Consider the following 23284-nt stretch of genomic DNA (forward strand, 5'->3'; position numbering starts at 1 on the left):
TGCTGATGATGCTCATTAAAAAAAATGTGTTAATTAATTTTGTGACTGAACTCCTTGGGTGAGAATTGTATGTCCCCAGCTCTGTTTTACCTGCATTCTGCCATATATTTCATGTTTTTGCAGTCTCGGATGATGACCCAGCACGTTGTTCGTTTTAAGAACACTTTTACTGCAGATTTCACAAAACGCAAAGAAGGTACCAATGTGAGATTTCTAAAGACAGCTACAGCACTCGACCCAAGATTTAAGAATCTGAAGTGCCTTCCAAAATCTGAGAGGGACGAGCTGTGGAGCATGTTTTCAGAAGTCTTAAAGAGTAACACTATGATGCAGAAACTACAGAACCCAAAGCACCAAAACAAGAAAATCAGCCTTCTGCTGGTGGCATCTGACCCAGATAATGAAAATGAACATGCATCAGTCCACACTGATTTGGATTGTTATCAAGCAGAACCTATTAACAACATGGATGCATGTCCCCTGGAATGGTGGTTGAAGCATGAAGGGACATATGAATCTTTAGCACATCTGGCACATAAACATCTTGCAATGCTGGCTACAACAATGCCATGACAATGACTGTTCTCACTTTCAGGTGACGTTGTAAACAAGAAGCAGGCAGCATTATCTCCTGCAAATGTAAACAAACTTGTTTGTCTGAGAGATTGGCTGAACAAGAAGTAGGACTGAGTGGACTTGCAGGCTCTAAAATTTTATATTGTTTTATTTTGAATGCATTTTTTTTGGTACATAAAATTCTACATTTTTAAGTTCAACTTTCATGATTAAGAGATTGCACTACAGTACTTGTATTAGGTGGACTGAAAAATACTATTTCTTTTGTTTTTTTACAGAGTAAATACTTGTAATCAAAAAATAAATATAAAGTGAGCACTGTACCCTTTGTATTCTGTGTTGTAACTGAAATCAATATATTTGAAAATGTAGAAAAACACCCAAAAATATTTAAATAAATGGTATTCTATTATTATTTAACAGTGCTATTAACTGCACAATTAAACATGATTAATTTTTTTAATCACTTGACAGCCCTATTTTCAATATTAGAATGGACTGGAAACATACGAAGAGTTATGCAACCCAGTTTGCTATCACTATTGTCTCCATTTGGAAAGAAATTAGAGGAGGTTTTACCACTAAACTGTTCCACTGTTTGTTTGGAGGTAAAGGTGGAAGAGACGAAAGGGATAGTAGATTTTACAGCTTCTTCAACTGGCTTCATGTCAAAGATGTCCAGATGGGGTGGAGAACCAACACAACCATTTGAGGACGAGAAAGGACCTTTCAGATATAGCAATAAGTAATAAAAAAAAGGAAAGAAGAAAATCTAGAGTTCAAATAGCACACAGAGAAGCACAGAGATAGTGAACATCACAATATGAAAGTTTCCCAGAACTAGGATTAAGCAAACTTATTTGAAATGAATTTCTAGCTATAAGTTTTCCCACATGGTGTTCTGCCCAACTCAGACAGTTTTACTGAAACTCATACCAGTTTCCTTGCCTCAAAGGAGAATATTTAATTCTGATGTTTTTCACATCATCATTTTGTTAAGAAAAAGGACATTTACTCACCTGTGAACAGAATTCCCAGAAGGCATTACCTATGGACACACATTCCTGGGCCTCCGAGCTTGGCAAATGGCACTGGGATCATTCACAACTCCACTGACTAACATACTACCAGTTTTAGTGGTGGCAACATTTCCTTATTTGTTTATAAAAACTGCATCTTGTTAGTTAAATTCTTCCCTCAGGTAATTCAATGACAGTTGTGCGTGTGCAAGTTGAAGTAACTTAAGTTAATGAGAGATGTGCATCCACATGGAAGGACAGAATTTGGCCCTGTGTTTTCCCAGTTAAATTTGCTTGGTTTACCATGAAGTATCAATTTTTACTATCATCAAACATTGCAAAGCCAAGTGCTGTAGCTGCAGTGGAGCAAGCTGTACTCTATTCTACTTCACACATCATCACCAAAACAGTCATCTAAATTTTAATTCCATACTGTGGTTACTATGGATCTACTAGAAGAATGCTCCTCAAGTCCATTGTTTGCAGTAAAAGAATAAAGCCAACTCTAGATTTCACATATTTCTTTTCAGAGAAATAATTTTTTTTTTTAAGTTTGCAAGTTTAAATGGGAGTTTGTTAACTGTGCTCCAAATCTGTTTTCTGCCCTAACAGAACAACATTTGTAATTTCTCTAAAATACAGAATGCAATGCTCTTTAATGCATTTAAAATTAATGTCAACTCTAAGATGACCAGTTTCATCTCTTAGTAGTAATGTTTGGATTTCTGGCAGTTAACTGAACATACAACTTAATCCTTCAACGTGAGTTTTTGTTTTAGTAAGACAACGATAACTGATGAATTCCCAGATGCTAAGAATATTATCTATTCTGTTAAACTACAATAGTGACTTACCTCCCCATGCACTGCTTGCTGATGTTGCTATAGCTGGAGTACTCTGTACAGTTGGAACAAATGCAGGTTGAAGATCAAAGAGATCACTGGATAGGTTAGGCATGCTGAAAATAGAGAGAAAACAATACGAGCTACACAAGTTAATTATAAAGCATCATTTTGTCTGTTAGCCAATTTAAATTTCCTGAGCAGATTAAGCAAGAATGGAGTTTGTTTTTTGTTTTAAGTTCTGCACACATGTCCTGACTCCTAGCTAAAAATATATCCAATATGCATTTAATGCAATTTTTAAAGTATGTGGTATGCACAAAATATTTGTTTGCTACAGCCTCAAAGATTCAATTTCATTTTACTGGACTATTAAAATTACAGAGCAAATACATATGTTTCCAAGTTTACTTTTCTGGAAGTCATAGCGAAGGCCAAGAATGGTTCTGCAGGACATAACTGTCTTTTTTTTTTTTTTTAATTAAAGTGAAGCATTGCAGTTTGGTATCTAATTGAATATCAAGAAAATCTCAGTCAGCCATAAGATTATTTTGACTCTTGAGAAATATATTCTGTAAAGTTTATCTATGCCTTTCAGTTTTTCAGGCAATTGGCCAATGCAGTGTTTTACACGTGGTTAGGGAAGAAAGTGTCCCTCACCTACTGGTTGTAGGTGCTGGTGCTGCAAAGAGGTCAACAGCTGTAGTGGTATTCACACTTTTCCCTGATAAGGTGCTTGGAGATGCTGATGTAGAAGTGGAATTTGATACCACAGAAATCTCTTTTAACCGCTGCTCCTGAAAGATAAATTAGAGAGAAACTAATTAATTAAAATTTAACTGTACTAGCTCCTCAATCTTCAAAAGTACTATTTTTTAAGAAGGATTTTTAATAATAAAGGCTTGATTAACACCAATCACACATTCTTTTGGGATGCCCAAGAAACTGAAATATAGCTAGCTGAAATATTAAGGGAAAGAGGAAATGTTTCTATTAAATCAATCTCAAAATTATGTTGAAATGTCAAGAATCTGACAAAACGAACAAACGCCAGTATGTTTAATTTTGAATCTAGCACACCATACTTGGCTCACGCTGTTGGTCCCAAAGTACATGCTTATTGTATACTGTGGCATGCATTTATACAGCACCTATCACTGTAGGATATGTATATGCTTTACTTAGCAAATGTTTGTAATGTAAGCAAAGTAAAATGAACTAACTTCTCCTGCAGGGAGGTTCCTAACCTCTGGAACATTACAAACTTTACAGGACCGATGGAAAAACCTTGTCAGTAAAATAAATATTATGGTCCAGGCCTAGCAGGTAGTTAACACTAGATAGAGGTGTATCTTTATAACCTATCCTGTATAGGGTGGAGACAAACTGATTATGAATACACTTCTCCAAAAACTTGTTTGTACTAGACATTTCTGATGACTATCTACTTTAGGTTTTTACACAGCTGTCCATCACTGTTGAATTTGACAGCGTTCAAAGTTCCTAGAAAACTTCATGTAGTCTACCCCTCTTTCCTTTTCCAGACAACAGCTCTGCTTGGGTGCATGTTTGTTTTTGAAATCCTATTTAAGTAAATGGAATTCTATGCAGGTCAATGGGCATTTTGAAAAATAAATGGGAGTTATTTGAAGAAAAAAAATTTTATTTCTGCATTTAATTTAACCGGCCCCCTTCTCCCATATAAAGGGAAATCTAGCCCAGTCAGCCAGCAACCAAGCCTAGATTTCAAATACAGGAAACCAGCCAACAAGTCCTACCAAACTTGATGGCAAATTCCAAGCACAGAGAAGTGCTCCTTTTTTGCCCCCCATGGTTAATTAACATCAATAAGACAGAAATGTCCCAAAGATACTCATCAGCTGCCTAGCTCATTTAATCTCACCAACCACATGTCTATACTAGCCATGTCTCTCTATATTACATCACATTCCCCAGAAGGATCTGCTACAAAAATAGGATTTTGAAGGACTAATGTCCAGTTCCCCAACAATAGTGGGAGGCTGCCATGGGGGCCTCTGAGCAAGTAACAGATGGCAAATAAAGGAAGAGTCTTTAAGGAACCAAAAGAGAGAGGTGGGAAAGAAAAGAAAACACAAGCTCATTTTCCTGAGACAGGACGCTACTTTAAAAACTGTAATTTAAAAAGGACACAGATGTGCCCCGGGATTGAAAAATAAACTGTGCTGCGAGATCAACTCTTTCCCCTTTCTATATTTTCATGGACAGGGGAGTTGCCTATTGTCCTGTCCACACTGCAGCATTATGAGTAGTAATATGGCTGTTGCCCCAGGATTCTAGCTTATGGGGACAGGAATCGGTTTCCTAGAGCTATACTTGCTAAATCATCCTAAACATAAAAAACCTATGTGGACAACATGTATTCTGACAAAACGCAAACCCAATCAATTTTAGAAGTATAGGTGAATAAAGTGTTCAGATTTTAGTTATCAAGTTATGCAATCACAGTAAGAGCCACCATTTACTGGAAGCTATCATGCTTGCACATTTAGGGGAAATCCTGGTCCCATTGAAGTCAGTGGAAGTTTTTCCACTGACTTCAATGGGGCCAGGATTCCACACACAAAATATTTAAGCATCGGGTCCTGGAACACCAATCCTTAAAAGACAGAATACCTTAAGTGCTTGCAGTCTAGCTTGTTCTTCCTCCAAAGCTTGCTGTTTCTCTTTCTCATCCATTTTGCTGAATGACATTCCTGTGTTGGCAAGTGTGGAAACAGCACTGGATAGGGTGCTTGCTCTAAAATAAAGTTTCATCAGAGAATGATTTTTTAAATTGTGACCTTTCATTTGCATCCAAAAGGCACCTGAAATGCTTTATAGAGAGTATGCTATTTGTCTCTGGACTCAGCACTAAATACAATCACCTTTTGGTGAGGAAAAACAGCAAAACACATAATACTATACATTTTGGGGCAAGGGTAGAGAAGGGGACAAGTGTAGAATTAATTGGTCTTCCACAGTTTCAGCTGAAGAGATATCAGATCAATAATCAGGTACAGAATTTCATATAGGTGTTTGTGATTCTGCCACACAATTTATGTACCTGTTGTAAATATGATATTTTAAATAAGTGGAACAAAATTCCAAATGGCATACATAAACAGGTATGTGTTAGTATTTTATACTGACATGGGAAACAGTACTTTTAAATCTGTAAGGATCTATCTAGCTCACATGCATGCACGCACACTTGATGCTATAGAGCCAAATCCTCCCAGCTACTTGTGAAAAACTGATGTAAGGGGCTCAAGTGATGACTCTGCCGCAATGCAGAAGTGTGGTTTTCTGCGAAATATGCACATTTATGTTGATTTCATCTCTCAAAAAAGGGGTATGCCAAAAAAGGGTGTTTTGTCCAACTATCACAAACACTGATTGTACATGTTGTTGTATCTTTTGGTGAAGGAACTAAAACAATACTCAGCTCTTCCTCACCTCATCGTTCAAGTGACAATACATCTTTCACTAGGAAGAATAAATGGACTTGCCATCATCCCATCCAAAAAGCACACCTTGGTAAGGAGCCAAATGGGGACAGTGGTATGAAACACCATAACATGCCCCATTTTAAGGTGGGAAGGTAGTCAGCCATTCAAAATTCTATTAGCATGATTTTTCTGCCATATATGTAGCAAGTATGGCTTGCCTATCTGTGCAGCAAAAGCAACATGGCATTCCTGATTAGTGGCTGTTCTATGAAGGCTGGTTACCGGGGATTAGTACAGTAAAAGTTGGTGACATAGGCCAAAAGTGCTAATATCTTCAACAGATTGGGTCTAATAACTTGCTGCTTGGACTGGGAAGTGTATCCCATGATGGGGTCCTTACATTTCTTAATTATCATGACGGATACTATACAGAAGGAGTATTGCCAGGTCCTGAAGAAGTCTTATCTAATACTCAACAACAAGGACAATGATTGTGATATCATGAATAAATATTACTTAACACTTAGCCTTTTGCATGCTCAAAGCACTGTACAAATATTAGGTAGTCACAATACCCTGTAAGATACGACTGCTGATTTTGCAAGTTGCAAAGTAACGTGTTCAAGGCTATAGAACAAGTCAGTGGCAGAATTTGGATTAGAGCTCAAGACATCTTGATTCCTGTTCTCTCCAAATTCAAGAAAAAAATAGAATTAAGGGATGTTAAAGATCAAATAAGAAAAGACTCCTTACCTGTGTTTAACACCCCTTAAAGACTACTGAAATTAAAAATCTTTACAAATCTATTTTTGTTCTTCATTCATCATGAACAATTAAAACAGAATAATCTGCGTCAGTTTCTGATTCTGCACATTAAGACAATTCCACAGGGTTTCTGCTGCCAACATTGAGGAGGAACATTCAAAAACTCCTAGGTGGTGGTGTTTTTTTAATTGAAAAAATATGTATCTAAATTTTCCTAATATTGGGTTTCTAAACAAAACTCCTAAGGATACTAGGAAATATTTCACCACCCACTATAAGTTTCTCTGAAGAAATTTTCAGTATCAAGCATAAGGGAAGTAACAGGTCAGAAACCTCTAAGAACTTATTTTAAGCAACCACAATGCCACAAGAGAGCAAAATAAATAAGGAATTTACACAGTAACGTTAATTGACATAACTAATACATCTTTAGAAGAACTTGTATTCTGCAATATACACAGAGAGTAAGCATTGAAGGCATGTGTGTACTTTAAAAGCCAGTTAAATTCTTAAAAAGAAAAGGAGTACTTGTGGCACCTTAGAGACTAACAAATTTATTAGAGCATAAGCTTTCGTGAGCTACAGCTCACTTCATCGGATGCATTCAGTGGAAAAATTCTTGTGACTTGTCAGACTACTTTAACAGATAAGGTAAAAATATTTTGAGGAAAGCTACTACATGTGGCCTCAGCTCAGCACTGCGCTACTACAGTTGTATGTGTTAAAATGCACAGTTTAACAAGGAGTTTGGTGACACAAAGATAAGCATGTAGGTGAAGTCATGTGTTTTTGTCACTAGATAAGAACATTTAATGTACATTCAAGTGATATCCTCTAACAGAATAACACTATTAATAAAAAAACTTTTAGTCTATGCTTTCCACACTTACTAGAAAAGGAAAACAAATTGTTTCCTTTCACTTACTTCTAGAGTATCTCAAGGAAGACCTCAAACTTACCAATGCTCAAAATACCTCAATACAAAGAGAATTAAAATTTAAGACACCTTTGTGATCCACCTGATGCTTACCTGCTGGCAGCTGAGACTTCTTTTGTTTTTTTCCCCTCTAGAGAAGCCAAATGCTGCTCCAATGCTTCAAGCAAGCTGCTGGGTGCCTAAAGTTAAAGTTCTCGTAAAACATCTGCTTGATAACAACGCATTATCATCTTGTGTACAGATTAACTCCCCCATCCACCATCTAAACAATTATGCATTTCTTTTTAGATCATGCAAATCAAATTCAAGTGTAAGATTCATTTTTTGGCAATATCCCCTTTTCAATCAAAATATGCAAACATGATCACTAAACGCTGGTCTACGAAAAGAGAAAAGTTCCCCCAAACTGGGCACGTGTACAGAAGCAAAGATTGGAATTTTCTGGCAACAGCATTAGCTGTGCTAAGCACTTGAGTAACAAGGCAGGTCAGTTAATTATACTCAGCTCTAATTACCACTCCCCAAAACTGTGAGAGCGCTTACAGAAAGTGTTAGTTCTCTAGCGACAGTAGCAAAAAGGCAGGATATACTTTAATTTGTCTGAAATCCATAAACAAATTTAAATCAGATGATAAATCCTTACATCCAAAAGCCCCCAGTGTGAGCAAACGCAATTATCTCAGTACAATGGGGAACTAACTACCTTTCAGAAACTAAAGTAAGATCCACTTAACCACTTTACTGGTAGCAACAAAATAGTTTTACTGCACTCACACTAACAGACTATTAATTGCTATTCCTTTACCACTGATCATATCTTTATGGAAAGTTAACATTCCCTCCCTCTTTTCTCAGATCCATCTGTGAACTAAAACAACACATGAAACCAGCAGTTCTTATAATCTAGACATGAAAACTACATGAAATGTTCTTAACTTTTTTTTTAAAAGCAGACTTCTCCAGCATTCTACTATCCCTAGAAAAAAGCTAGGTTTTAAAATTCCATACAACAGACATTTTAAAAAAGTGAAATAGCTCAACAGTATTGAGCATCAATAAATGTGTTTAAAATACCACAAATAAATTTACAAAGTATTTCTGTATCTGGAAACCTTAATCTCTCTCTGAAGTGCTTAAGATTGAGTGAATGAGGCATCTGAACTACTGACAAATGGATGAGCAGAAGCAAGAAGCTAATAAAGTAGAAGAATAAACCACTTCAAACCCAGTGCTGATTTAGTTTTTAGTAAGATGTAGGAAAAAGTAACCAGCCACTGATTAAAAGCCTTGTCTTTTGAAATTTCCCCTCAGCACTGACTGAGACACAGTTTAACACCTTTAACAATGTTTCAGATGATCCTATTTTGGCTAGGTAGGATCCTAGCCTTTTTGAACACCTCCTTGAAAATAAATCTGCCTTCAAGGGCAGGGCTGCTAGTCTGGCTTTGGAGAGAGAATTTTCTCTCCACTGTTTTACCTGTAGAACTCTCTACTGTCAACACAGCCACAGTTCCATAAATTGACCGGATTATAATAAACATGGACTCTCAGAAACAAGAGAGCAAGTCCAGAAATGGAAGTTTCTTGGCCAGTTACAAGTCCTCATCTTTGGTCTCTAGAGATCTGATGGCCACTTCCACAGCTGCCTATGAAGTACATACCAATAAATCATTGAGAGGAACTAACAAGTGTCTAGACTGGTACAGAAGATAGACAGAACATGTTTCTGATGGTCCACTTAGACCAGGCAAAGAGAAATAAACTATTTCAAGTTTCAGAGTAGCAGCCGTGTTAGTCTGTAGCTGCAAAAAGAAAAGGAGTACTTGTGGCACCTTAGAGACTAACAAATTTATTTGAGCATAAGCATAAACTATTTCAAGAAATCCAGATTTCTAAAATGGTGTTAATACAATCTATATTCATCATGGAAAGCAGGTTTTACTCATGTTGCCTGAACATGATTTTTAAAGGCAGGTTTACCTACAGGACAGGGTTTCCATAGAAATACTTTGTAAAGAAAGTCTTCTTGTACCTGCTTTGTTTGGTTTTCCTTCTGCCTGTTTACTGGTAGGTGTGCTGCTGTTCTCTTTTGACCTAATACCATGTTAGTATCTGATTTTCTAAATAGAAATTAGCAGTTGTATAGTGTCCTCCCCCTCCTCCCACAAATTCCCCCCACCCTCACAATGGAAGATGCCCTTCTAAGAAAAAGAGACGAAACCCACACCCCCTACAGATGTCCCTCTGGAAGTCTACCAGACATGCTAAACATACATAGTGGTGGTAGGGGATTTGAGCATCAGAAACATAAGCAGGTGCAAACACCTACAAGGTGTCAGACTATTTGATATCACAATTCATTATGACAGTCTTTTAGAAGGAATCACCTACAGTGATGGATCATTTTGATACAGGACAGCTAAGGTTAACGCGGCAAAAAAGTAATATTGAAAATCTGGTAGAATGTATAATACAATCATGGAAAAAAGCCTTGCTGGAATGGTAGCAAGGTTAAAAGTATTCTTCCTGCTATGGTTTTGTACTAGAAAGGACACACCAAGAATGAACACACAATTGGTTAAAACTAAGTTTTGGAAAAGCAGGCAAGTGCTGAGGAACATATAGATTGAACTATTCTCTTTGGGACAACAGATGCACATATGAAACTGTCTCACAGTAGGGCTAAGACAATTATGGGTACATGGTGGGGCGGGGTAGGAGTAGCAATCCTTAAATTTCAGCAAAGAGAGGAGTACATCCATAATAAATAAAATCTACAATATACCTGTGGAAGCAGCCTAAAGCAAAATGTGAGAGTTGGAATATCTGGTACTGGGAGACACCAAGACATTTGGCATTTCCAAAATATACTGGAAGAAGAATACCCAATTTTCTGCCAGAGTGGTGTTTTAGCAAAAGCGAAAGGTGTAGAGACGTGGGGGAAGGGGGAGAAAGGGATAGAATAAAATATTCTATTTAGACTATCAAAAGAAAATGATGACTACAGGTGACCACAACGCAGAACATATGGGGGTAGGATTCCTGCCTCCCAAACAGATAAATGAGGATAAAATTGGAATGTTATTGCAGGTCAGGGAGGCAATAAGATTTACTAGAAAAGTAATAATGGGTGAGTTCAGCTTCCAAAATATAAATGGTTAAAAGTTTCTTATGGACATTGCTGGGAAAAGATACCCGGGGTGCCTATCTCAGAACAAGAAAGAAAGAATAAGAACAACATGGTCAAACAGCAGGTATAAGAGTTGGAGACAAAGACACAAAATATCAAAAAGTGGTAGAGCAGAACTTCAGTGGGTAAAATGTAGATTAAAAAGGCCAAAATTTTTATCTCAGCCTAACTAGATCACCATTTTTCTTGGTACAAGTAATTTAGATTACTTAAACATAACAGTACCCTCAAATGAAGGATTTAAGTGATCTAAATTTGGACAGCAAAACTGAATGAGTAAAAATGGAGGCTATGTTTTGAAAGTTTGGTACTAACAAAGCTTAAAGGCCATGTAAACAAATAGCTAAAAAATGACTCAAAATGTACGATGGAGTTCTATTAGAGGGTCCATGAATTCACTAGGGAATGAAGGTGTAACGCTGTCAGAGACAAAGGTATCAGTGATACGAGGTGCTAAAGCACACAAGAAAACTGCAATATCTCACTGGGACTATATGGTAGTCACCTGAGAGTTCTAAAGTAAGTGAACTACTAAGAAAAATACTAGAAAGATGTACGATTTAACAGTAGCTGACCTTTTTAAAGGTTAAGTTTGGCCAATACTTTACTCATCATTTTTTGAAGGAGTTAATCTAGAGGAGGGGGAAAAGTGGTAATGGAACAAAATTAGATTATGACAATTTATTTGGGTTAGTCAAGACTAGGGAAGACTTTGAAGAACACTAGAATAACCTAACAAAACAAGTTAACTGAACAAATGATGGCAAAGAAAACTCAGTGTTGACAATTACAAGATACAAGTACTGCACGGAACAAACTATTCAGTCAATAGATTTTTAGTCTTAAACTTTATTAAAGGGATTTCAGCATATTGCTGAAAATCCACTGAAAATATGTTTTGAACATGCAACGACAAGCTAAAGACACTCCTTAAGATAGTAGGGTATTAAGAAGTGAACAGAGTGCAATACAGAAAATAATCTACTGTGCCCATAGATTATATATCTTCATCTTGGTGACTGTATTCATATTTGGTCTCTTTATTACAAACAAAGAAATAGCAAAGTCCCCAAAAAGGGTAATGAATATTAACAACATTGATGGGGTGGGAAATTTTCACAAAGAAAAATCAGAGACTAGTCCTATTTAGTTTGTAAAAGCAATGAGTACAAGATCAGATGGAGGTATACTGTACAAAGCAACGAATGGCATAAAGACAGACAGTTGGGTGCTGTAATAACACTTTCCATAATAAAATGAAAGTGTCTGTTCTTATATGGATGGTCAGTGTTCCTCTAAATTGATTATACACATCGTTTCCATCTGTACTGTCCCTACTCCAGTTCATCAAGACACCTAGAATCAACCTAGCTTATTCTGCCTTGTAAATTATCCTCACCACCCGATTTCCCAGTGTCTCCCATCATTTAAGTTGTTTGGGACAGGGACTTTATTTGTGCGCATATCTTACAGTGCTGAGCATATAGCTGGTGCCAATATAAATATCAGTAGACCTACACTGTCATCTTTGTGGACTTTGGAAAAGCTTCCATAGCTGAAAAACAAAGCTTAAGATACAGGTATGTACTGCTGTGTAACTCTGAATGAAACTTGAATGGAGTTCCAGAGAAGCAGCCGTGTTAGTCTGTATTCGCAAAAAGAAAAGGAGTACTAGTGGCACATTAGAGACTAATTTTCACAAAGAAAGACAAATTGGTTAGTCTCTAAGGTGCCACTAGTACTCCTTTTGAATGGAGTTGAGTGTCATCGTCCCCCAAGATGTGGCACAGTATGCATGTGTACTTAAGAGACAGATTCACAAAGGATTCAAAGGAAAAACCTGTGTTTTAGTAAAAATATCCGTATATGCCAGATAAAATTCACTGCTTTAAAACAGAACTCTTATTTAAACAATTGCAGAACTGTTTAAGAACTGTGTACATGTATTAATCTATGGAAAAAGTGAACATGTATATTTCCATATATAAATATATGGAAGAGAATATATTCTCAGGATGAATATGATACACATTAACCATTAAAACACAAAGGACAAAAGAACTGGGTTAAATTAATATGAAATGTACACTGACCTGAGTAAGATCTGGAATGTCACCCTGATCAATTCCAACTTGCTGGGTTCACAAAAAAGGGGGGGGGGGGGGAAAAAAAAAGTACATTACTACATGCAGCGGCAATGAAAAGAAAAACTGTGGGGTCTGAATGTTACACAGAAGCTAAGGTATCAAAAGGGACATGTATAACTTTCTGAACTGGTACATTGTTCATGCCAATTCTAACAGACAAGTTCTAAGCTAGAATTTCAGTGTATATATCAAACAAGCTCAAATCATATTTCTATTTGGACTATTTCATGCAAAGATGCTAAGATTCACTGTAAGAGCTGGAAATAACAGCTTGCTTGAATTTATGCTCTGTTTTGAGCAGAAATATCAAAGGAATACTTTGTAAATATTTATAATCATCATCCAGCCCAGTCATTTTCATGTACTAATCAATGTGTAAAAGAAGATTCTCAGTAGCACTTTAGACAGAAAGGTTTATTGTATTGTTAGCAGTCTTTAGGCAAAGAAAGGCGCCTTAAAAATACCACTCAATATAAAAAAGCATTTAAGTGACATTCAGATTCAGCAACCTACAGAACTTTTATTTTGCACAGCAAATCACACAAACATTAGACTGTTTGTGATGGGACTATTGTACCAGTACAGATAGCTAAATGACACCCTTTTAATACATGTAAGTTTATTTACCTCTGCTACTTTGAGGAATTCTGACAATTTGGTCATTCTGGCTAGGAACTTTTTGTAAATATCCAAACCTTCTTTGCACTGGTTCTTCTTCATATCAAAATACTTTTCTGAAGAGTGAAAAAAGGACATTTGTAAAAAAGATACAAAAAACCTTTCACACTAATGCAAGAGATTTAAAAAGATACAACACTGCAAACAATAACTTTAGATAATATCTCCTCTCCCTAAAATGAACGAATATAGAAAGCCATGTTACTTTTAAGAGTAATGTGTTTGGGACTACTCCATAGTCTCCATATTTACAATGAGTTTGTTGATTTCAGCAAGTTATAACTCGGTGGACAGTTGTAATCAGCCTGAATGTAAAGTGTTTAATCTGTTTTTAAATTCTTTGTCAGCCACGCAGGACTTCATTTTGAAGAAAAATGTTTGCAAAAAGTCCGTCCATGAGGTGCACTCAACCACTAGTAATGCAGTAGCTGACTTTAGTAAATTAAAAATGCACATGAGTATTATCTATTTTTAAAGCATTTTAAAACTACACATCAACATCTCAATACTACGCATTTGTGGTTTGTAAATGGAGATATAGAATCTGAAGGAGGCATTTAAGATGAAAACTCAACTTTCACATGTATCCAACTTTGACTTGTCAATATTAATGTACAGAATCCTTATAAGTAAACCTGTCAAACAGGAATAGCATTTGCACCCTTTTGAGTACTGAGTTTTATTTTTCATACTCTGAAACTTGTAGATTTTAATGCATCAATAAAATGAATGACACTGGCAGATTTAATGGAGAGTGAAAGCTGAATCGAAAGATTATTAAATAAATTCTTTTACTGCTTTACTATCTTTGTGTAAGATTCTCAATTCCCCCCCCTCCCATAGTTACTCTTGAAGGCACAATCCACTTAAAAACCATATCCGACATATGTTAACTATAGCCAAGAACTCAGCAAGGTAGAACTCTACAATCTGTACAAGACCATAAACACCAGTTATTAAAGTTGATAAAACAAAAACATAGGAAACCCAACAATGTGCACTCTATATTCAACGTGTATGCCCAGTAAACCCAGTACAGGCCAACCTACTTTAGAGCCTTAACCCCCCACCCCACACACATACATTACGGTGTACTTATAGGCTAAATTGTTTTATAACCTAGTTATGAGGAACATTCAAGACACATTTCTGGTATTTCTAAAATAGAAATATCGGCAAGAATAACTCAGATTTACACTTGAAAAATAATAAGGCCTATATATCAATGCCTTTAAGGCCAATCCTGCTGTCACTGACACCAATGATAAAAATTACCACTGACTTCAACAGAAGCAGGATCTGGCCCTTAATTTGTTAGGCTATTAAACAGACTCAATTTGCCTTTAAATTTCTACTTCTCCCTGACTGTCTCCCCCGAAGATTCAAGAACATATGCACACATACACACGCCAGTTCCACATACCTAATAGGTTAATAATCCCCTCATTATAGGCTGCAAAAAGCCTAATGGAATCTTTAAAGAGAAGCATGAAGGCAGCATTTATTACACCATTGGTTAATTCATTTGGATTTGCCTGTGTAGAAAGTGAAGAGATAGAGCAGATTAAAAGTATTGGTGGAGAGAAAAATACCAATAAATTTCTTCCCATATCAATTAAATAAAGTATTTTAACAATGAAATACAACTTAGAATGTGCTTACATCAAAATCAAGGAGCGCATCAAGCTGGTTCTGAATAATTGGAAGGGTTTTTAGAAGCTTTTCAGTATTCATAGTTCTCATCACTCCATCTATCCTACAATGTGTAAAATGGCAAATTTATAAATGTACACGTGACCTAGAACATATGATGACTTGATATGTTTAGTACCCTGTATTTAACTACAGTTTAAAAGGCAGCCGAGTTCTATGGCAAGCATATACATGACTATTATTAACCTCTTAGATCTGAAATGAAAAGCAAAAGGAGAATATTTCTTACCCTCTTTTCATTTTGGTGAAGTCAACTGCTACAAGTCTGTAAGAAAGTGCTTTTTCATTCAAGTATTTGCTATATCGCCTAATGAAGGTAGACATATCATAGCCTGAAAATTAAATGTTTACTAGTTAGACATTTCAAAGAGGAGTATCATCTATCTATTTTGTAATCATTTTTCAGTACTATTCTGTAATGTGTGTCATTGCACACAATTTGTATAGGGAGAGAACTCAATGTTCACTTGCTGAGCCCCTAAAGCCTCCCTCCATATTTTTCTCTTGATTATTTGCACCAGCCTTGAGACACAGTGCAGCCACCATCTTCCCAAGTGATGACAATTCCAGAGAAGTTATCTGGACTTTGTTAATGCCTCACCTAACAACAGGAGGAGAGGCTACTGTTTGCAACTGTGAGGCACTCTTATTCTTATAGTGTACAGCTCACTGGAAACAGAATCAGTCAAATGCTGAAGACTAAAGATGGGAACTACTGAACTCCAGCTACTGTAAAAAAGGATGCTCTAAAAAAAAAAACCCACACTAAATATATATATTTTTGCCATCACACAAACTACCTCTAACACCTTTCACAGATCTGCATGAAAGGCTTTCATTAACCACTAGTGAAGTGTTCTAATGACCATTTTATGAAGCTTGAGAATTAATATTACCCCCCACCTCCATTATGGAATGCAGCCAAATGAAAAAGATTAATCCAGTGCTCATGTGTTAAGTTATGCCTTTTTAAAAAGACATGTAACTGTAACCACATTTCTAGCTCTCACCTGTGTAACTTTCAGCCATACCATAATTTTCCCTGCCTCCTTTGCTTACTGTCATCCCTTTGCACTGCATAATATAAATTAAACCCCTTTCATGGATATATCATTTTCTGTTAAACACCAATGACTTACAATCACTACTAATGCAGAGCTAGAAAAATACATGTAAAAATACATTTAAAAAAACAACAACAATTGTTTTGTTATGTAGTTTTTTGGGGGATTTTTTGCTTTATTTTGTTGCTTTGCCAACCTTCTCTTGAAGAAGTAATACTTTACTGTTTGCAACTTAGTTTTCACAAAGAAAAAGACTCTTACCCTGCATGGCACTTTTGTCCAGGTAGTTGTTTAGATTGAACAATGTATTTCGGGATGCAAGATACTGGATAAAGCGCTGATGAAGGGGAAAAAATTGCTTGAAAATTACTTTTTCTTCATCAAACGTAATACATTTAAGAATTAGATTACAAAACAACTGCACATAACTCGGGTATTTCAGAGGCAGGTTTACCGTTATCTACAATGTACGAATTAGTTGCAACAAAAACAATTCATCAAAACTTAGTAAACTAATGTGAATACATTAAATTTCATAACTGAGTGTTTGGCAGAGGAAATTTGTTCAGTCTGAAGAAAAGCACTCCACTGTCCACACATGAAGCTACATTAGCATGTAGGGAGGGAGGGAGTTACTTACATGCCTTTTTAAGTAAAAAAGTTTTGTTAATTCTGTAGCTCACAGTAGGGAAATTGGAGAAGAACTATAGGTGCTCTAAAAGTTTCTTCTGTACAACTCTATAACTTCTATGCAATGATTAAAGAGACAATTACAAACTATTTGGAAATGTTTTTTCTACTTTAACAGAGCTTTATAAAAACACTGAGACACTAAAGTGTTCAAGTATTTGTATAGTTATTAATGGAATAATTAACTCACCTGGCATTATACTACTTCTAAGTAAGTCTATAGTGTTAGTCTTCTCCTACTACTCAAATATTTGGCTAAAAAGATGATACAAGAAAGAGGAGACTAAATCTATAGCTTGACTTATGTTACTTAAAAGGAAACTGCTTCATGAACAATTTAAGTTTCTCTGCCACTTTCAATACATATTAATATGCATACAATCATGTCTTCCTACCACTCAAACGATAAATTAGAACTTATCTTTTCAGGAAAAAAAAATATTGTCATCACAGTTACAGGGCTAACTGCACCTCTGACCTCTACCGAGTTTGAGCAGCTCCCCCTCAGGTTAAAGCCGCATGCCTTCACTTCTTTCAGGGTGGAATCCTGCAACCCCCTGGGTCTTGGGCTATAGCATGTTGCCTACCAACAATGATCGCTTCGAAGGCCCAGCTGAGTCTGGTACCTGTAAGTTCGCCTTTCAGGAATTGTGACCAGTAGGCCTAGTTGGGAATTTTTCAATGAAACAGGTTTTTGTCTGAAGAGTCCAATTTGTCAAAACTGAAACTTTACCTGGGAACATACCAGATTCAACAAAACTTCCACATGGAAAGGTTTCTCAGGTTCAGTATGGCATATCTGGTCAAAACCAGAGACACAACCCACCCCAGAATGTGTCAGTAGTGAGCGCACTCACCTAGTATGTAGAAGACCCAGATTCAATCCCCTGCTTTGCCTGATTCAGACCAAGGACCTGAACCTGAGTCCCTCACATCCTAACTGTCCTAACCACCAGGCTGTTATTCTGGGGTGAGATGGTTGTCTGTCTCTCTCTCTCTGACTCAATGAATATTTTTTTATACACACTAACAGTTTCAAAAGACAGACACAGACTCTATAGCCTGGTGGCAAGGGCACTCACCGGGGATGTCGGAGACCCACGTTCAAGTCATTAGACTGAATCAGGTGAATACCCTCAATGTCAAGCTATCCTGGGGTGTGTGTGTCTGTTTTTCCACCAAAAAAAGCTTTGAAAGATCTTGGTTTCATCCCAATGCAGAACAGGGAAGTTTTAGAAATCTCAAACATGATCACAGGAGAGGAAAAGTATTTCCCACCCAGCTTCAGTGACCAGTGACTAACACCGTAACCAGGCAGCTTTTTTAATACACACCTTTTTTATCCTAACAGTAGGAATACAGCAAAGCAAAGAGGAAACAGATTTGAAAACGATGGAACAGTCTATGTGCATGTCTATCCTAGGTAAAATAGGAAGGCCTAACGCTTCAGACCCTCCCCCACAGGGTCTGTGGCTGTGTCAGGCTGTTCTTTGTGAACAGCTCCCTTATGACAATCTCCCTCACTATGGACAGAGAGAAAGTTTTGAACTATTTATAGCCCTTTGATCTGTTCCTTTTCAGCCTTGGCTGAGTAACTGCATAACTTTGGCAGTAATCTGGAAGTAGCATCTTCACAGCTAATAGCTCAACAGTGATCTTAACCTCCTGAATTGTTTACAGGTGGTGTTTTATTTGGAGCCACTGTCTGCCCTTACTCTATTTCCAAACAGGCTAGTATAACTAAACCAACATATGCATATAACAAATTAATTCAATACAGTCAATATTCCATGACCTGAAGAAGAGGAGCTCTGTGTAAGCTAGAAAGTTTCTCTCTTCCAACAAGAAATATTATTGCATCCACCATGCCTCTCTAAAGTCACAGTCATATACTGCCCATTTCAATAACCTGGTCAAACCCCTTGCAGATCAGGTCCACATCCTTCACAGTGGTTCTTTAACGTTTACATTTAAAGCAAAGATAAAACTTTCTTATAGATATACCTTGCCTCAGCCACAATTCTGCACTCATATGCGCAACAGACAACTTATAATAAGAATGGGGACGCACACTTGGATATTTGAGATGACCATCTCTATTATCTGACATAAAAGGTTGACTGTTTAGGCTTCGTTGGAAGGTTGAGAAATTGTGTACAATTAAAGATGAAATTTCTAATGTCACATTGTGGTCTGGGAAAGAAAATCTGTCCCATCACTTACTATACCACAAAGTTTTTAAAATAAGTTTTGCTGATCTTTTGTTTTTAAACTGAACTAAACATAGGTGGTAAATGAATGGCAATAGTAGTTTAGGAAGGAAAGTTACTGGAAAAGACGCATGACATGGATTTAGACATCTACTGAATGTAGTTTGAAATTAACTGACTTTCTAATGAGTGATGAATAGCACTTCACTAATTTTCTATCAGAAAGGTAACTTACAACCAAAAATGATAGAAAAATTAAGTTCACAGCTCACAACTATTTCTTTATGGCATTCTGATTTTTTCAGAGATGCCCCCATAATATAACTATCACAAAGTAATCAGTCTTACCTCATTTCCATACATCATGAGGTGGTGTGTTGTAATTAGAGCTTTGAACACTACGACCCAGCTACTGTTAACAGTCCTCTCAAAAAGTGTGTCTGCCAGCTGTGGAATATTCACATTCATCTCATTTGTGCACTGGATTAGATCTAAATTTAAAAAATGCAAAGCATTATGTTTAGTTAGACATTCAAAGATGCGACAGAAATAAGTTTCACAGGCTGAACATGAATGTTAACTGCTTTATACAGGACTCCATACCATTTGAAAGCTTTAACCCAATGCATTAACAATTATATTTCCTTTTGGAGTTGCAAACCACAAACAGCCTGCCATCTCTTGCTTTATTTCCTTAATAGCAGTTTTACAGAAAATAAATGAAAACTAAACTAAAATGTGGAACTGAATTCTTTATTCTAAGCTTCTCTACTAAAGCATATATCAATTTACTAGAAGTGCTCTAAAAGTTTTTAATAGAAAAAGGAAAAAAGCCTTACATATATTACAATTCAAAAACTATATTAAGATAGAGTAAAAGATATTATAGGGATGCTGCAATTATTCTCAAAAGCAAGCATTACAAATTCAGAGTTAAGGTTAATTTAAGTTTAAAAAAATGGAAATACAAAGTTAGGGCCACTCACACAATCCTAATTTCACCCTCTAGTGAACACCATGCAATAACCACATGATTAAAGGTATTAGTGAGCTCAGATTTTTAAAAACACACAAGATTCCCCCACTCCTCCTGGTGACATCATAAAATATTTATATTAAATTCAAACTTTAATCCTAGGGTTTTCCACCCCCATGAGATTTTAAATCTTCGAAAATAGGAATCTACCAATGTATGTAACAAAAGATGCTTGGACCACTAAAAAAACGAACACTTGAGGTATCACCGTCACTTGTATACCCATGTCCATTACGGATACGATAAAAAATTTGCAACTTGCCGTCACAATGGTATTTCTTATTTCATTACTTCCCCAATAAAAGTTACTTGAATGTCTTAATCTGTGTTCTTCAAACTCAGATAACAGTTTTTATGCGTTGGTACACAAAATAAAATCAGTCTTCTAGCAAGTGGCAATAATAATGAAATGAAAATCAATGATACTTAGGAGCTTTTAAAATGTGCGTCCATTATCTTTTATTCCAGAAATGGAGCTCAATACCAATGTAAGATACTAAGAATAAAAACTGTTATAGTTCTCTCTAGTAAGCACTGACAGGATGATAAGTAAAAGGCAACATGGATTTGTCAAGAACAAATGACAAACCAACCTAAATTTCTTCTTTGATAGGGTTACCGGCCCAGTGGACAGGGGGAAAACAGTACTCAGTATATATTCAATTTAATAAGGCTTTTGACATGGTCCCATATGATGCTCTCATAAGCAAACTAGTGAAATGTGGTTTAAATGAAATTACTGTCAGGTGGGTGCACAACTGGTTGAAAAACCGTGCTCAAATGGTTATGAATGGTTTGCTGTCAAAATGGGAGGCTGTATCCATGTGGTCGCGTAGGTGTCTGTCCTGGGTCCAATACTATTCAATATTTTCATTAATGACTTGGAGAATGAAGTGGAGAATATACTTATAAAATCTGTAGATGACACCAACTTGGAAGGGTTGCAAGTACTTTGGGGGACAGTGTTACAATTCAAAATGACCTTGACAAATTGGAGAATTGGTCTGAAATCATCAAGAGGAAATTCATTTAAGATAAGTGCAGAGTACTACACTTAAGACAGAAAAAACAAATGCCCAGCTACAAAATGGGGAATAACTAGCTAGAAAGCAGTACTCTAGAAGAGGGTCTTGGCGGTTCACAGCCGATCACCAACTGAATGAGCCAACAATCTGATGCAGTTGCAAAAAAAAGACTAATATTCTGGGGTCTTTTAACTGGAGTCTCATGTAAGACACAGGAGGCAACTGTCCTGCTCTATTCAGCACTGGTGAGACCTCACCTGGACTACTGTGTCCAGTTCTGGGCACCACACTTTAGGAAAGATGTGGACAAACTGGACAGAATCCAGAGGAGAGCAACAAAAGTGTTTAGAAAAACCTGACTCGAGGAAACGTTAAAAAGACTGGACAAGCATAGTTCTGAGAACAGAAGACTGAGAGGGGGCACCCTATATGTCTTGAAATATGTAAAGGACTGTTATAAAGAAGTGAGTGATCAGTTGTTCTCCACATCTAATAAAGCTAGGACAAGAGGTAATTGGCTTAATCTGCAGCAAGAGAAATTTAGGTTAGATATTAGAAAAAACTTTTTAACTATAAGGATAATTAAGCTCTGGAGTAGGTTACTAAGGGAGGTTGTGGAATCCCCAGCACTGTCTACCCAGTCATTAAAAACCTCCAAACACCTGTCAAGGGTGGTCTAGGTATATCTGGTCCTGCCTCAGCACAGTGGCTGGACTAGATGAACTCTCAAGGTCCCTTCCAACCGTACATTTCTATGGCGAGTAGCCAGCCATACTTTTAAACAAGTCAGGCATCCTGCAAACCTATCACCTTGGGATGCATTTTCATCACATTGGTGACTAAGGATACAATAGTACTTTTCATGTGATCAGGGATCTTAGGAGTGAAATCGTAGCCCCAATAAAGTTAACAACAAAACTGAGTTATGGCTACTCAGGAATCTTACATGATCAAGCCAAGGGTACAATCTTAGACCCAATGAAGGCAGCGGGAGTTGATTTAACTGAGATTAAGCCCTTAGCTTCCAAGTTCTGGCTGAACTAGAATTTGTACATCATTCTATCTACCAAAATTTGTCTTACACATTCATTTTCTAGACAATTCCACTTTCAGGTTCTCATACACTGCAATCTGGACACTGTATTATTGTTTTAGATGACAATCGAGGAATGTTTTTTTAGAAATCTTTCTACTGGAATATTTAATAAAAAGGGAGCTTAGAGAAAGATTCAGTGTGCTTTATAGGCTAAAAACTTGCTTTCTCTAAACTTAAATTTGACATTAAAAGTCGCTTTAATAAAATTTTAAAAACACTATAGTATACAAATAATAATGAGTAATTATTTAAGGTTAGATTCATTCCACAGCTATGTTTATTCTTCTATGCAATATGTTGTAACCAAAAAACAAACCTGTGACTACTGTAGCTCACTTTTTTTAGATCTCTAAATTCAAGGTATTAATTGTCTTAGTTACACATTAGCCAGATTCTGTTGTCCTTTAGCTGAACTCCTGCTGCTCTAGCCTAGTTATAATTGTGAAATATTAGTTATCTTCCACTAGGTAGCTGGTAAATACTTTTTTAAAAGAGCTGCTGCGGTTTTCATGATTTAAAAAAAACTGACTGACGTCTTCCAGAATAGATGGATCTATAAAAACGTTATTTTCAGGGAAATGTTAAATAGTTGAACTTGTTACTGAAAGGGGGAAAAAAAAAAACTAGAAGAGAAAAAAATTACTACCAAAACCACACCTCAGCTTGTGCAGGCCTGTGATAGTTGACTATTGTTAACATACTCTACATGTCATCACCCACTTACCTCTAACAGTTGGTGAGTATGCATGCACATTGAGACAAATCAACAGGTAGACAATTCTAATATAGGAGTAAAGATTAAAAATGTTGTAGATTACAAAAGGAA

At 36.5% G+C, this 23284-nt stretch overlaps 1 protein-coding gene across 5 annotated transcripts in view; it reads right to left on the reverse strand.

Annotated features, from left to right (window-relative positions):
- Positions 1–23284, reverse strand: part of LOC141993158 (phosphatidylinositol-binding clathrin assembly protein-like) — a 48177-nt gene that overhangs the window by 14961 nt on the left and 9932 nt on the right. For 2 of the 5 annotated variants that reach the window (XM_074962511.1, XM_074962512.1), the window contains exons 2-13: positions 19650–19792; positions 16663–16738; positions 15567–15669; positions 15287–15380; positions 15048–15159; positions 13574–13680; positions 12893–12934; positions 7703–7788; positions 5093–5216; positions 3098–3234; positions 2450–2553; positions 1156–1302 (exon numbers count right to left, since the gene is read on the reverse strand). In XM_074962511.1, the coding sequence (XP_074818612.1) occupies positions 1156–1302; positions 2450–2553; positions 3098–3234; positions 5093–5216; positions 7703–7788; positions 12893–12934; positions 13574–13680; positions 15048–15159; positions 15287–15380; positions 15567–15669; positions 16663–16738; positions 19650–19792 (1275 nt within the window). The remainder of the gene's footprint in view (positions 1–1155; positions 1303–2449; positions 2554–3097; positions 3235–5092; positions 5217–7702; positions 7789–12892; positions 12935–13573; positions 13681–15047; positions 15160–15286; positions 15381–15566; positions 15670–16662; positions 16739–19649; positions 19793–23284) is intronic. The other 3 variants (XM_074962514.1, XM_074962515.1, XM_074962513.1) reach the window with 2 other exon arrangements.

Source organism: Natator depressus, chromosome 9 (genome assembly GCF_965152275.1).
Source record: "Natator depressus isolate rNatDep1 chromosome 9, rNatDep2.hap1, whole genome shotgun sequence".
In the NCBI taxonomy this organism is placed as follows: domain Eukaryota; kingdom Metazoa; phylum Chordata; order Testudines; family Cheloniidae; genus Natator; species Natator depressus.